Raw genomic sequence first — 13115 nt, 5'->3', positions numbered from 1 at the left:
CATTGGCAATCTATTTTGCTGCAGCATGATGAAAGTAGGAATGGAAAAAACGGCAAGGCGTACCACTTGTTTGCTGGCACGCTCTGGCCGTCTGGGGCTCTCACTCGATAAGACGGAGGGATCGGCGAGGCGGTGCATCACAAATTCAAATTTGTTCGGGACCTCTTGAGACCCTGAGCCAACCAGCCAGCGATAGCGACACATCCCGCATCGTGTCAATTGCGCAAGCATGGTGACCCAAAATCTGCCACTTCTCGCACAAGGATTTCCACAAGCAACACGTCCTGCCTCCGAGAAGACAAAAGATGATTATTGACTTGATGAAAGCACTGCACGAAGCAGTTTAGCCATGTCTATCTGCCAAGGGTTCGCGCCAATAGTGGTGTGGAAGTTCCCCCGTTCTACTAACGCCCGTCCACCCCGCCTTTGGCGCTCGGACGATCCTCCTGCGAATCAATCACATGTGGGAGTGCCGCCGTCCTGAAAGTATTGCTTGCAGGTCCTCAACCAATTTGCTCCTTCTTCATCATCACATATGTCGAGAAGAAACGATTGACATATTCCATCTTGTCCCCTCTGTGCCTCTTGAAGCATTCGTCTGTCAATCTTCTGCATTTTCGGTTCGCGGATCACCTTATCTCCACTTCCTTATCAGTTCCAAGTAAACAAAGGCGATCTTCCCATAGCCCTACACAAAACGTCAGCTCTTCAGACACGGCATCTCCTGGTCTCTAGCGGCCTCTGACGACTCAGCACACGACGTCAAACTACAAGTGTAGCGCAGGCTGCCCTTCTCATCGACCGGCGCCGAAGCTCTTAGCAACGCTCTTATGGCTACAGTCTGTGCAAGACCAGCGCTAGTGGCTACCCGTGCATCCAGTGCGCAACAAAGCATCAACACGTCTGTCCGAGGAAAACCTACAGCTGTCCCAAACAAGCACCTGCCTGATACGTGTTCTCCTGGTCCAACCCCAACCAAGCTGCAACAGCAGCAGCAGCTTGAAACTCCGCCGGGATCGCCAAGAACACCCAATAACCAACAAGTGGTCGACATACCTTCATTGCTGGTCGAAGCCACCAACTACCAAAGAGTCAGCGACAGCCCGCCCATCTATGCATTGACTGCTCAAGAGCTGCACGAAGCATTGGACCACACAGCCTCACGCCCCCTACCAGACACAAAGACCGTCTTCCCTTGGCTTCATGGTCTCCACCCAGAAAACAGCATCCAATTGACATACTTCTCGGCGCGCAACAAGAAGCAATTCCGACGATCCCCTCGCACCTTGCGTGGCATAACTTTGGTCAAGGCAGGAGGTGACCTTACACACTCCAAGCTCAAGGGCGCCATTGCCCCTGATGAACTGCTACTCGCTACAAAGGCCGGTGATCAGATCTCGACTTTCCTAGACGTCGACCCCAGAGATGGCTTCTCCATCCGTAATTTCCAGATCCAGGCAGTCAAGATGGCGACCATGAGCGACATTGTTGTCTACGCCGACGATAAGACGTCCAACGCTGTGCTTGACAAGTTGGCATCCATCATTGCGAGAGCTCAGAAAGTGTGGAGAGAAAAGGATAGAGGCACTGATGTCGAAGTACCGCAGTACCACACGTATGTGGTGACAGGTAAAAATCAATCCAGCGTCTGATAAGTGACCAAGTCCTGACTGTCACAGAAACATTCGCCAAGTTGCAAGCCGAGCATCCAGAAATCGTAGCTGTCGATGACAGTGGCAATATGACTGGTGAAGTCATGGACTTTTGTGAGTTAACTCGTCGTTCGCATAACAGATGGCAAAGCTGACAGGCGCAAAAGTCCACTCCGAAAGATACGAGATGCATACCATGTCCTCAGCGACTGAAATTGCCAACAACGTTTGGCTTGGTCCTACCCCTGATGCATCTCTGACAACACCGTCGGACCCAGATGCAGCACTACCATCCGCAGCGCAAGCTTATGATTTGTTCGTGGAAGCAACCGACCCAGCGCAACTACCAGATTACAAGGCATTCCAGCTGATGGAGAGTCTCTTGTCGAACCCAAAGGTATCCAACAACGCCATTCCACAACTTGAGTTTCCAGGCTCTGGCGCCATCATGCCACCTACCTGGTCTCAGACAGAGGTAGATGCTCTGATGGACACAGTAGCCTGGCTATACAAGCAAGCAAATCCGGAACACGAGGAACCAATGCATCGTAAAGACAGCCAGCAGATGACACCTCCCAAATATCACCACGATGCCGACGGAGACATCGGCATGATCGACCTCGATCTTGGTGCTGATCGCCAAGGCAGGAAAATCCTCATCCACTGCACTGACGGATACACCGAGACGTCAATGTTAGCACTCGCCTACTACATGTACGCCAATTGTGCGACGGTAGACAGGGCGTACGTGGAGCTGCACACCAAGCACCATCGTAATCTCTTTTCGTACCCCACCGATGTTTCCCTTTTGAGCTCGATCCAGCCAAGAATCTTGCAGTCATCTCCTAACTCAACCAATTCCATGGCAGCGCTTTGTCGGCCTTCTCCGGCGTGGTTCAGCAAGATGGATGGTTCCTTCCCCTCTAGAGTCATGAATTACATGTACCTAGGAAACCTTGGGCATGCCAACAACCCTGATCTGCTGCGTGAACTCAATATTGGGCAAGTCCTTAGCATTGGCGAAACAATCAACTGGACAAGTGGTGAGACCAAGAGATGGAAGGATGATGCTCGTACAAAAGACAGCATCCTCTATGTAGATGGAGTCCAGGACAATGGAGTCGATCCGCTGACATCGTCCTTTGATAGATGCTTAGATTTTATCAGTAAGATATTCGAACACTCCACGTCAGCTCAAGGCTAATCAATTGCTCCACAGGAAAGGGAAGGGAAGCAGGTGTTGCCACTCTTGTCCATTGTAGAGTGGGTGTTTCCAGATCTGCGACAATTTGTATCGCCGAGGTGATGAATGAATTCGGCATTTCGTTCCCTCGAGCATACTGCTTCGTTCGGGCTCGTCGCCTCAACGTCATCATCCAACCTCATTTACGATTTTCGTAAGTCCGGAGAGCCCGTCATTCAGACAAAACCAGCTGACCTGGTCCAGATACGAGCTTCTAAAGTGGGAGGAGCACCAGTGTTCCAAGCGTGGCAAGCCAGTCCGCAGAGAACTCGAATGGGGCACCATAGCCCGCGAGATTGCAGCCATGAACCGGCCCTACTCACGGCAATAGGATGCCACGGCCTCCAACCACAGTCATTACGAGAAACGCATACTTAACGAGACGACGACGATGACCATTATTCAGAGTCTTTACTCTACTCTTTTTGTCCTTTTGCAATGCCTAGAATGGCTCAGATTTTTTCTCTTTCCTTCTCTTTATCACTTTTTGCTTTTTTGCCTATTTTCATTTCTTGTAGGATTCATCGGTAGAATCCTGGTTTTGTGGTGGAAAGGGGAGTTTTTTTCTTCTCATGGGGAAACAGATGCTTGGAAGAATCGAACGGATGATGTACCAGAACTCATGTCATTTCGACATTCGATGGATTTTCACAGGACGGTCTTTGTTTGTTGAGCGACCATGGAGACCTTGTTTTCCTCTTTTCTGTCGACCTCCAGTAGATAGGGAAAAAGGTCCTTTGGTTGTGTGGAACAGGTGTTGAGATATTCTCTGGGTGTCGCTTTTACAAATGCATACGGCTGTTTGCAAAAATTTATGAGATGGAGAAGACACGATGACTTTCAGATCCTGGTGAAGAATAAGAAGTGACCCCACCTTACCCCATACCGATGCGGTCATCACAAGGACGCACGAGCAATTTTGTCTGTAGATGAGGGTGTACTCGTTTGAGGAAATCTCATGTTATACTCGAGTCGTATGGTTTAGCTTTAGAGCATGCAAGTTGGCTCTTTGCATTCTACATGCCTATTTTGAGAAGCTCAATGCGAGAGATAAGGAACACACATCTATCTAGACATGTTCAGCGACGTCGGAGGTGGATCCAATGATGTGCATTGACCAACCCTCCAAACGACGACATACATACCACACATGACCAAATCAATCACTTTAGCATTTACACTCTTTCCCCCCCCCTCCCCCCCCCCCCTTTTCTCACCCACTGGTCTCAATAAGTGATACTGCAACTACCGATCACCTTTCTATTCTTCATCAACTGTTGAAATCACAGAAAAAAATGCCAACTCTCCGCATCGCCATCCTCGAATGCGACACACCGCTAGACAAAGTGCTTGATAAATACGGCAGCTATGGAGACATATTCACAGCACTTCTCAAACACGCAAGTCAGGAGTTGACGAGTGAAGGCGAAGATGTGAGGGTGGAATGCACGAGTTATGATGTCGTTGGCAAGCAAGAATACCCAGAGGATTTGGAAAAAGTGGATGCAGTTTTGATGACTGGGAGTAGTAAGTATTTTCGTTCTTTCCACTTTATATGGTTCCGAGGTGCGAGATGATGGACAACACACGATTGGGTGATGGGTAAGGAGATGTCAAGAAGAGACATGCTGACGTTTTGTGCAATCTTTCAGAATACAATTCCTTTGACAACGACCCTTGGATCATCAAATTAGTAGACTACACCCGCAAGATCTTGGAATCTCAATCACGTATCCGCGTCTTGGGTATTTGCTTTGGTCATCAAATCGTCGGCCGTGCTCTAGGAGCCAAGGTAGCACGCGGCACCCACGGCTGGGAAGTCAGTGTGACACCTCTCGAGCTCACTTCTCTGGGAAAGGATATTTTCGGCGTTGATGATTTGGTAAGTATCCCCTTGTCATGTTTGAAATGTGAAGGGAAGGTACTAATAAGGCAAACAGAGTATTCACCAAATGCATCAGGATATGGTATACACGTATCCGGAAGGCGTATTACCTTTGGCACATACCACGAGGTGCGAGAACCAGGGCATGTATGCCAAAGGTCGCTTGATCACTGTGCAAGGACATCCCGAGTTCAACAGGGAGATGGTGACGCATATCCTGTCTGCTAGACATGATGCTGGTGTCTTTGCAGATGAGATTTATGAGGATGGAATCAAGAGGGTGGGGGATACGCATGGTGGTGCTGTGATCGCAAAGGCATTCTTGAGATTTCTGACGCAGGAGTAGATGAGTATATGGCGAGTGCAAGTTAGGGAGGCACAGCTCTGTCAGCTCTTTCCCCATCGCCGTATCTGTCGCGTGGAGTGTGCCCTCTGCAAAGCCTTCATGCTTGTAGCCTGCACAATGTCTAGACAAGTCATATTCGATCATATTTTTCCATCACTTCAACAAAGCGGCGATGGTCTAGTGGTCAAGACGCTGCATCCCTGTGTCTTGCAAACACAAGCGCTTCGCCATCGAGTCAACAGTTTCTGCATTCGATGGGAAGAAGCTGCAGAGATCGCAGGTTCGGATCCTGCTCACCGCTTTATCTTTTTGCTTGATCTCCTGTTAACTATCTTGCGCTGTCAGCAAATCTGATCTGTGAGGACGAGTTGATAATAATGTGACCGGTTGTGTCTTGCAAGTCTTGTTGAGAGCTACAGCTCAGACGAGATGAGCGCGAAAGAACTATATGAGATCTGTAGAGGAAACAAGACGCAGTCTGTGCGATATAAAAAGATTGACGAGCGGTCAGAAAGTATATAACGAATGATGGAACCAAGTGTATGTCTCCGTTGTAACGAGTGTTGTGACGAGCAGAACAAGTAACACACGGGACTTTCTAGCAGACACACATGGCACATACCAATGAGAACATAGGCGATGATGAGAAGCTTTGGGAAAATTAATCTTCTTGTTGAAATTTGCTCATTGAAGGGCACCCCAGATCTAATCACATACCCAATTCTTTCAGAGTATATGATATCAATGACCCAGCAGAGAGGAGATGTATATATAGAGAAAACGAAGAGCAATCCAACCAGTAAAACGCATGGGAGAGTGGTAACGCAGCTTTTTCTGCCTTCCTTACTCTCCCGGATATCTTTGTACATGTCAACACCAAAAAAGATAGAAAGCCACCCTGCTTTTGACGCCATGCTTTGATCACGAAACCCAAGACGCCGTTCCTGTTATTCGTGTTTCTCATAACAGTTCGCTTCAAAACGCTAAAGGAAATGATTGAAGTGAAAAATGTAACAGAAGGAAGGACAGACTATTGTCTGCCACCGCTGATGAGCTCAGCAATCTTGTTGGCAACAGCAGCAGGGTATCCTCTGCTGAGTGCCTCAGAGGTGACAGCCTGAGCACCCTCATGATCCTCGACGGCAAGGTGAGCACGAACCATGGCCTCGTATGTGCTGGGCTCGCGGTCTGCAAAGCTGACACGATCGAAAGCATGGCGAGCACGAACAATGTCCTTTTCCAGTGCCCAACCGTGGATCAGTGCATTGGCAATGTAAGGAGTCATCTCAACTCTACGAGAAGACATGTGAGCGAGCAAAGACTCGGCATCAGCGACTTGACGGTTAGCAACGAGTGACTCGAACATGGCTTGGTAGACACAAGCCTGAAGCTTGACCTTTGAGTCGGAAGCAACAGTATCGAACAGAGAGCGTGCACCAGACATGTCATGTTGAACACAACCCTTGGCGTGGATGAGTGCAGCGTAGTGAACAGCCTCAGGTTTCTCACCAGCAGCACGCATCTCGGCAAGAACAGTCTCGGCACCAGCCATGTCCAGAGGCTCAAGAGTGGCATGAGTGTCGATCAGGAGCTTGTAAGTGTGCATGGTAGGTTGAATGCCCTTTGAGCGCATGCGCTCGTAGTAGCTCAACACCTTGCTGCGGTCACGCTTGGTGGTCAAGAAGTACTGCATCAAGCTGTGGTAAGGTGCGGGACGAGGCTTGTAGTTGGCGCAGGCCTCCATCTCTTCGAAGATCTCCTCGGCAAACTTCTCGTCGCTTACACGGCAAAGAGCGTTGACGATAGTACCGTAGGTAACAGAGGTAGGGCGAATCCCAAGGTTGCGCATCTCAGCGAAGTAGAAAAGACAGTCATCAATTCGGCGGGCCTTGCCAAGCTTGCCAATCAGCGCATTGTAGAGGAAGGAAGTAGGCTCAACACCCTCAGCCTTAGCGCGCAGGAAGATCTTGACTGCTTCAGTAGCTTCGTCGAATGTCTTGGTGTTCTCCTTGAGAGTAGTGATGTACAAGCCGTAGGTGTTAGCCGATGGTGAAGCTCCCATGTCAAGCAAGTCCTGGTGATATTGAGCAGCGAGGTCGCGGCGGCCAACATTCAGGCAAGCTGAGAGCATAGAGTCGAGGATGGAAACCCATCCAAATCTGACGACACGGTACTGAGGAAGGAAAGGAACGTCTTGCTTTGCCATCTCCAAGATGTCGCGGCAAAGGCTAAACTGGTTCTCCTTGGCAGCAGCCATGATCAACTTCGAGTAGGCAAAGAATCTGGGTACGCGACCAGCGCGGCGGACGTTGCGGAACTTTGCTAATGCCTCGTTCAGATGAGCGGCAGACTTTCCATGAGACTTCTCAAGAAGGTCAGTGATGGCGACCGAAGCCTTGTTGTCGGTACGACTGGCATAAGGATCGAATGCATCATCAAATACAGGCGAGACCGGTACCAGAGGGGCAGGAGGGAAAGCGTTGAAGTTTACAGCGGGCGGATAGACGGGAGAAGGAAGAACGGGGTAACGGTAATTGTTCCAGAGACGGCTGAGATCACTGCGGTCCAGGTTGATCAAAGTCTTTTCGATCAAGTTCTCGGTCGAGACGTCAGGCAGGACGGCGCGAGACACGATGTTCTCCAGAAGGCAAGCGAATCTGGCGTCCCCAGCAATCCCGGGAGCAGACTCATCAAGGATCATGCGCGACTGAATCTTAGTCAGAAGACCAATATCACTTGCGTTGAGCTGCGAGATTTCCTGAGAGCCAAAGGAAGCAACCAAATGTTCGGCAATGGGGTTGACGAGAGCACCATTGTCTACCATCATACGAAGAAGCTCAATGCTTGCACCAATCTCGAGAGAGTTGTTGTTCTTGAGAGCAAAGCTACCAAGGACTTCGATGACTTCCTCGATCTTGTCAGTGATTTCGTGGTTGGGAGAAGCCGAGTTCTGAGCGTCTCTTATACGGCTCAGCATGCGGCGGGTCTGCGATATGCCACGAGTGGTAAGGCCAACACTGATGAGCGCAAGAGCACGCATGGTGGCCGGCTCGATGAAAGCGGGAACGGCCAGAGAGCTCTCAATCACACGCCAGTATGGCTCAGCTGCCTCGAGGTTTGCATTGCGGACATGCATGGCGAGCATCGCCATTGAAGAAGGAGCCAGATCGGCACCGACGTCGGCAAGAGCTTTGAACGCCTTGGTGCCCTCGATCGAGTTGTCGGCGTCAGCGGCAGCGACAATGATTGAGTTGAGTGCATTGATTGAAGCGGCACTCGAGATGTTGGCGAGGACGGCGGAAGCTTCCTTAAAATCACCAGCCTTGAGCGACAGAGGAAGGAAGGACTCAACGTAAACGGTGTCACGGATAGCTTGGCGCTTGAAAGCGTTTTGCTCCTGAGACTCGATGTCACGCAAGAACTTCTGACCGCCAGTAGAGTGTTCGCACGCAGCATATGCCTTGATCAGAGAAGAATAGACAGTCTCATCCATTCTTGACATGCTGTTCAAGCCAGCGTCGTTGTCGATGGCAAGCTTCTTGTAGTTGTCGTAGCAGTCTACGGCATTTCGCAAGTCTCCTGCGGTTGCGTACGCGTTGATCATGGCCGGAAAGATGTTTGCATTAGGCACGACATCCTTGCTAGACATGTGTTCGAACAAACGCATCATGTCGGAGATGCGACCTTGCTTGGCGCATGCATGAATGAGAAGACCGTAAGACATAGTTGAGAATTCAACCTTGGAGGATGCGGAGTTGAACATGGCCATTGCAATACTCAAAGATTGATCCTCTGCAAAGATGGCGTATTCCAGCGCATCAGATTGGAACAGGAAACTGTCTTCAGTCTCCATACCGCCATAACGGGTGCGCTTCTCCTCGAGAACCTTCTTGGTGGCCGAGGCTTCCAGAGCTCTATTAGCAAGAAGGTTGACGAGAGCAGCATAGGTCTCAGCATCCGGAACCACTCTACGACGAAGCATATCCGAGTAAACCTCCAAGGCCTTGGGAACCTTTTGGTGCTTGCCATTTGTAAGCTCGATAGCCGAGATCATGAGAGCATGGTAAGCGGAGGCTGGAGGTTGTCTGACACCAGCGTACAGCATAGACTCGAAGATACTGGGGATGCGTGCGTACTGCTTGTCGCGAAGCATGAACTCCAACTCTTGTGTGTACGCATCGACCTCCGAGATAGAAGTGGCAGCGGTCTCGTTGAGGACAGGGCTAGACAAGTCCTGCGAAGGAACCTGGCTAGCCGTAATGGTCTTTTCAGAACGTGCATCATCCTCGATAGCCAATTCAGTGGCGGCTTCAACCTCTTGCTTAGTCTTGCTGATCTCTTCAGCAATGGCCTCGTTGACTTGTGCGAATGCGATAGCAGCAGCCTCCTGATTGTCGATTGCCTTTCCGAAGTTGTCGACAGCGCTAGTTGTGTATGCACGCTTCAAGTTTCTTCTTTGCGGCGAGTCTTCCAGACTTTCATCGACCTCCTCAATGGCGCTGCTTTCCTGGACATCTTCCAACTCTTTGCTCTCCACAGCTTCTGCACCCGAGTATCCGATCAACTTCTGGAACTGAAATTGTTGCCATTCGCGAAGGTCGCCATTCTTGTGATGTTTGTGCCATGCTTCGTAGTACTGAGCTAGACCATCGCTTTGGTTGTTGTCCTGACGGGATGCTTGCGAACTAGCATGAGTGGGGACATGTTGTACTTGAGATGTGCTGGTGTTTCCGCCAATGCGATGGATCCAGTTACTCGCGAGTGGTGTGACACCAGTGTTTTGAGATGCGTAGGAAGATTGAGAAGCGGCGACAACAGTCTGAGCGTATCCGTGGGTGAATGATTTGAAGGCTGTACCAGCAAGACGTGAGATTCCAACAGTGGGCTTGACGAACACCATCGAGACGGCGAATGAGACCTCTCAAGTTGGGAACGTGAGACTGCGAAAATTGTTAGAGATCCACCGTGAGAGCATCACTTGAGAATTGCGATATTGTGATGAAATTGACCCAATTGATCGCGTAACGAGAACGACAACAGAATGAATGATGATGATGCGTAGTTCACATAAACATACCAGAGGGTTCTCAAAAAGAATTATTGCAGGTTCATCTGACGATGGCTTGATCGGCAGAGAACACGCGAAAATGCAGTGTGGAAAGGTACAAGAATACCTTGGTGGTGTGATATCCGAGAAAAGTCACGAGAGTGTCGGGTTTATTGAATGGAAACAGGATCGCACCAAAACTCAAGCGCGAAAGAAGATCTGATAAAAGCGAGAGAATGAAGACCGAACGATGACTGGTTTTTGCCTGGCGAAAATGTTCAGGCAACAGAATAATGGATGACGATAACGAATAGAATGTGGGAGCTTGTCGCGTCTATCCACGAACTTGGGTCGGATGAACTTTCGACTGCGATCGGATGCTCGGTACAACCTGAAGCGTGCGCCCGTTCAACTGCGCTGGAGCTAAACAGCAGAGTCTGCGGATTCATTTGGCTGTATCTGGCAGTCATGCGTGTCTGAATCACCCTATATTGTTTGCTCGCTTGAATTTTACCGTAAGCACTGCTCGATAGCCAGCTCACATAGCCACGCCGTCAAATCGGCCGCTAGCATATTCTCCCGCACCTTCCGTCAAACGGTCGAGAAAAAGTCTCGGAATCGAATGCGCGCACCACCGGCCCCGAAGCCTGTCGATTCTTCATACGACCAGAAGCTTCCAAAACTACCACCATCAACCCGGCTCTTCACCGTCAAATCCCTCTTCACTGGTCTGCTGACTAGTGTCTCTCTCCGGCCTTGATCTATCGAGCCGTGGACTGTCCGCAGCGAAAGTAAGATTGCAGTACTGTTTATCCTGCTGTTGTGCGGCGTTCAGGAGGGACAAGGGTTTTAGCATTGTTACCCTGAGCGGAAGAGGAGGGGTCGTCTAATTGCGCTATCTTGGTCTGGTGGCTAGTCACTTTTGCTGCTCAGCTCTCTTGCCTTCAGACGACTTGCTTTGCTTCTCCTGAAGAAAACACCCTGCATCATTCGAAACGACGATGAGTCAAAGTGCTGTCGCTGTGTCCGCGCCTGGCAAGGTCTTGCTAGCCGGTGGTTATCTCGTTCTCGACAGAAAGTACAATGGTCTCGTGTTTGGCCTGGATGCTCGTATTCACGTCTCTGTAAAGCCTTTCGCATCGAGTTCAGGAGTTACTTTTTCTGAGATCACAGTCAAATCGCCTCAATTCCAGGACGCCGTCTGGGAATACGGTTACCGCCTGGCTGAGAAAGACGGGGGTGTCAAAGTGACCCAATTGAGAGTGTAAGTGGTGCAGTTCATATTTTCCTTTTTTGTTTCCATTCAATGCCATATGAAGCCGACTGCACGAGCGTGAGAGCGTCGACCGGACATGTCTGTATCGGATATCCGAGCCCTAAGGAGACAGGAAGGATGCGCACCGGGAAGTGCTAACTCCGAGGCCGAAATTCATCAAAGGTCGCGCACATTGATTCATGTCAAGTGCGCTGTCTAGGATTGAAGCTCCTTGAGGGATCATGGTCTTGGAAGACCCTCGTGAGCAGCGTGCACATTCTGAGTAGAGACCTCTGCTCCTACGGCAGTCCCTGGAATGGCACCCCACGTACGATGTAGAACTTCGAGTTGCGCGAAAATACAGCACTAACATGTGTGATCTTATAGAGACGCCGACTTCAAGCTGAACCGCAATCCATTTGTTGAAACAGCCTTGGCATATGCCCTGAGCTACATCACCAGTGTTGGGTCGTCCAACATTTCACCCTCATCCATCACCATTTTGGCAGACAATGACTACTACTCCACTTCCTCAGCATCATTGACTGGCGCAAGATTCCACGACTTTGGTGTACCCCTGGCAAAAGCCAACAAGACTGGTCTAGGATCCTCGGCTGCACTGGTGACTTCTTTTACTGCTGCTGTGCTTAGCTACTACTTGCCCAAGGAGACCTTCGACTTGACAACCGAAGCTGGCAAGCGCAAACTTCACAACTTGGCACAAGCAGCCCATTGTGCTGCACAAGGCAAGGTCGGCTCTGGATTTGATGTGGCTTCTGCAGTCTACGGCAGCTGTTTGTACCGAAGATTTTCACCGTCAATTCTCTCAGCACACGGCGAACCGGGGACACCAGAGTTTGGCAAGCAGTTGGTAGGCATTGTTGATGAGAGCGGTGCAAACGGCAAATGGGACACGGAGATTGTCAAGGATCAAGTCAAGGTACCAAAGGGTATCAGACTGGTCATGTGCGACGTCAGCTGTGGCAGTCAAACGCCCGGTATGGTCAAGCAAGTGCTGGCGTGGAGAAAGGAGACTGGAGCAGAGGCAGAAAATGTCTGGGAGGGACTGCAAAATGTCAATGAGGGCCTTTCACGAGAATTGGTCCAATTGGCAGAAAGCGGATCGAAGGACTACTCGGAGCTCAAGCAACGCATTCTCGCAATCAGACGAGGGATTCGAGAAATGAGCGAGCAGAGCGGCGTGCCGATCGAGCCGCCTGCCCAGACGGAGCTTTTGGACGCCTGCAGCAGGGTTGAGGGCGTTGTTGGCGGAGTGGTGCCTGGAGCAGGAGGATACGATGCCGTCGCACTGCTAATCGAAGACAGAGAAGAGGTGGTTCAAACATTACGGGAGCTGTTGTCTACATGGAAGATTGAGGGCGAGGTTGATGGCAGTATGGGCAAGGTCAGCATGCTCAGAGTCAAGCAGGAGATGGAGGGCGTGAGAGTGGAGCAAAGCAGCGACTATGCGGAGTGGTCGGAGTAGACGTCCTGGAGAGGCCAAGACACAACAGTGGGGATCGATGCTCGAGCGGACAGGTCCAAGGCTGTCTGTATTCACAGTGAGAGAGACGGTATATACAACAATGTGTAATTGACATGATGATGAGAAATCGTGCCTCGGCAGCAAGAATGACGGATTCTATGATTTGAGTGTGAAGTAGCAAATAAGGATTAGAGTTTAGGT

At 50.2% G+C, this 13115-nt stretch overlaps 4 protein-coding genes across 4 annotated transcripts; 3 read left to right on the top strand and 1 right to left on the bottom strand.

The window, feature by feature from the left end:
* Positions 1-830: 830 nt before the first annotated feature.
* AUEXF2481DRAFT_686 (uncharacterized protein) lies at positions 831-3226 on the top strand (the record flags this gene model as incomplete). Its single annotated transcript, XM_013493747.1, has 5 exons — positions 831-1629; positions 1680-1766; positions 1820-2818; positions 2872-3049; positions 3100-3226. 5 exons carry the CDS (start codon positions 831-833, stop codon positions 3224-3226), a joined length of 2190 nt encoding a protein of 729 aa, XP_013349201.1.
* Positions 3227-4093: 867 nt separating this feature from the next.
* Positions 4094-5446, top strand: AUEXF2481DRAFT_159577 (uncharacterized protein). Its single transcript, XM_013493852.1, has 3 exons — positions 4094-4422; positions 4548-4777; positions 4836-5446. Exons 1-3 carry the CDS (start codon positions 4191-4193, stop codon positions 5124-5126), a joined length of 753 nt encoding a protein of 250 aa, XP_013349306.1. The 5' UTR covers positions 4094-4190; the 3' UTR covers positions 5127-5446.
* A 376-nt stretch (positions 5447-5822) lies between these two features.
* Positions 5823-10449, bottom strand: AUEXF2481DRAFT_35037 (uncharacterized protein). The gene is made up of 2 exons (XM_013493851.1): positions 10204-10449; positions 5823-10066 (listed from the first exon to the last, which is right to left on the bottom strand). The coding sequence occupies exon 2, from the start codon at positions 10024-10026 to the stop codon at positions 6157-6159; it is 3870 nt and encodes a 1289-aa protein (XP_013349305.1). The 5' UTR covers positions 10027-10066; positions 10204-10449; the 3' UTR covers positions 5823-6156.
* Positions 10450-11174: 725 nt separating this feature from the next.
* AUEXF2481DRAFT_25074 (uncharacterized protein) lies at positions 11175-12914 on the top strand (the record flags this gene model as incomplete). The annotated part of the gene is made up of 2 exons (XM_013493850.1): positions 11175-11437; positions 11816-12914. 2 exons carry the CDS (start codon positions 11175-11177, stop codon positions 12912-12914), a joined length of 1362 nt encoding a protein of 453 aa, XP_013349304.1.
* Between the last annotated feature and the right edge of the window lie 201 nt (positions 12915-13115).

This window comes from Aureobasidium subglaciale (genome assembly GCF_000721755.1).
Source record: "Aureobasidium subglaciale EXF-2481 unplaced genomic scaffold scaffold_0, whole genome shotgun sequence".
In the NCBI taxonomy this organism is placed as follows: Eukaryota; Fungi; Ascomycota; class Dothideomycetes; order Dothideales; family Saccotheciaceae; genus Aureobasidium; species Aureobasidium subglaciale.
This window is presented reverse-complemented; position numbering and strand designations above follow the sequence as displayed.

Excerpts from the sequence above, each read along its gene's own strand:
- AUEXF2481DRAFT_159577 (XM_013493852.1), top strand. The coding sequence starts at position 4,191 with ATGCCAACTCTCCGCATCGCCATCCTCGAATGCGACACACCGCTAGAC. Across the intron at positions 4,423-4,547 it reads AGTTTTGATGACTGGGAGTA|AATACAATTCCTTTGACAAC; the intron begins GTAAGTATTTTC and ends GCAATCTTTCAG. Across the intron at positions 4,778-4,835 it reads TTTTCGGCGTTGATGATTTG|AGTATTCACCAAATGCATCA; the intron begins GTAAGTATCCCC and ends TAAGGCAAACAG.
- AUEXF2481DRAFT_35037 (XM_013493851.1), bottom strand. The coding sequence starts at position 10,026 with ATGGTGTTCGTCAAGCCCACTGTTGGAATCTCACGTCTTGCTGGTACA.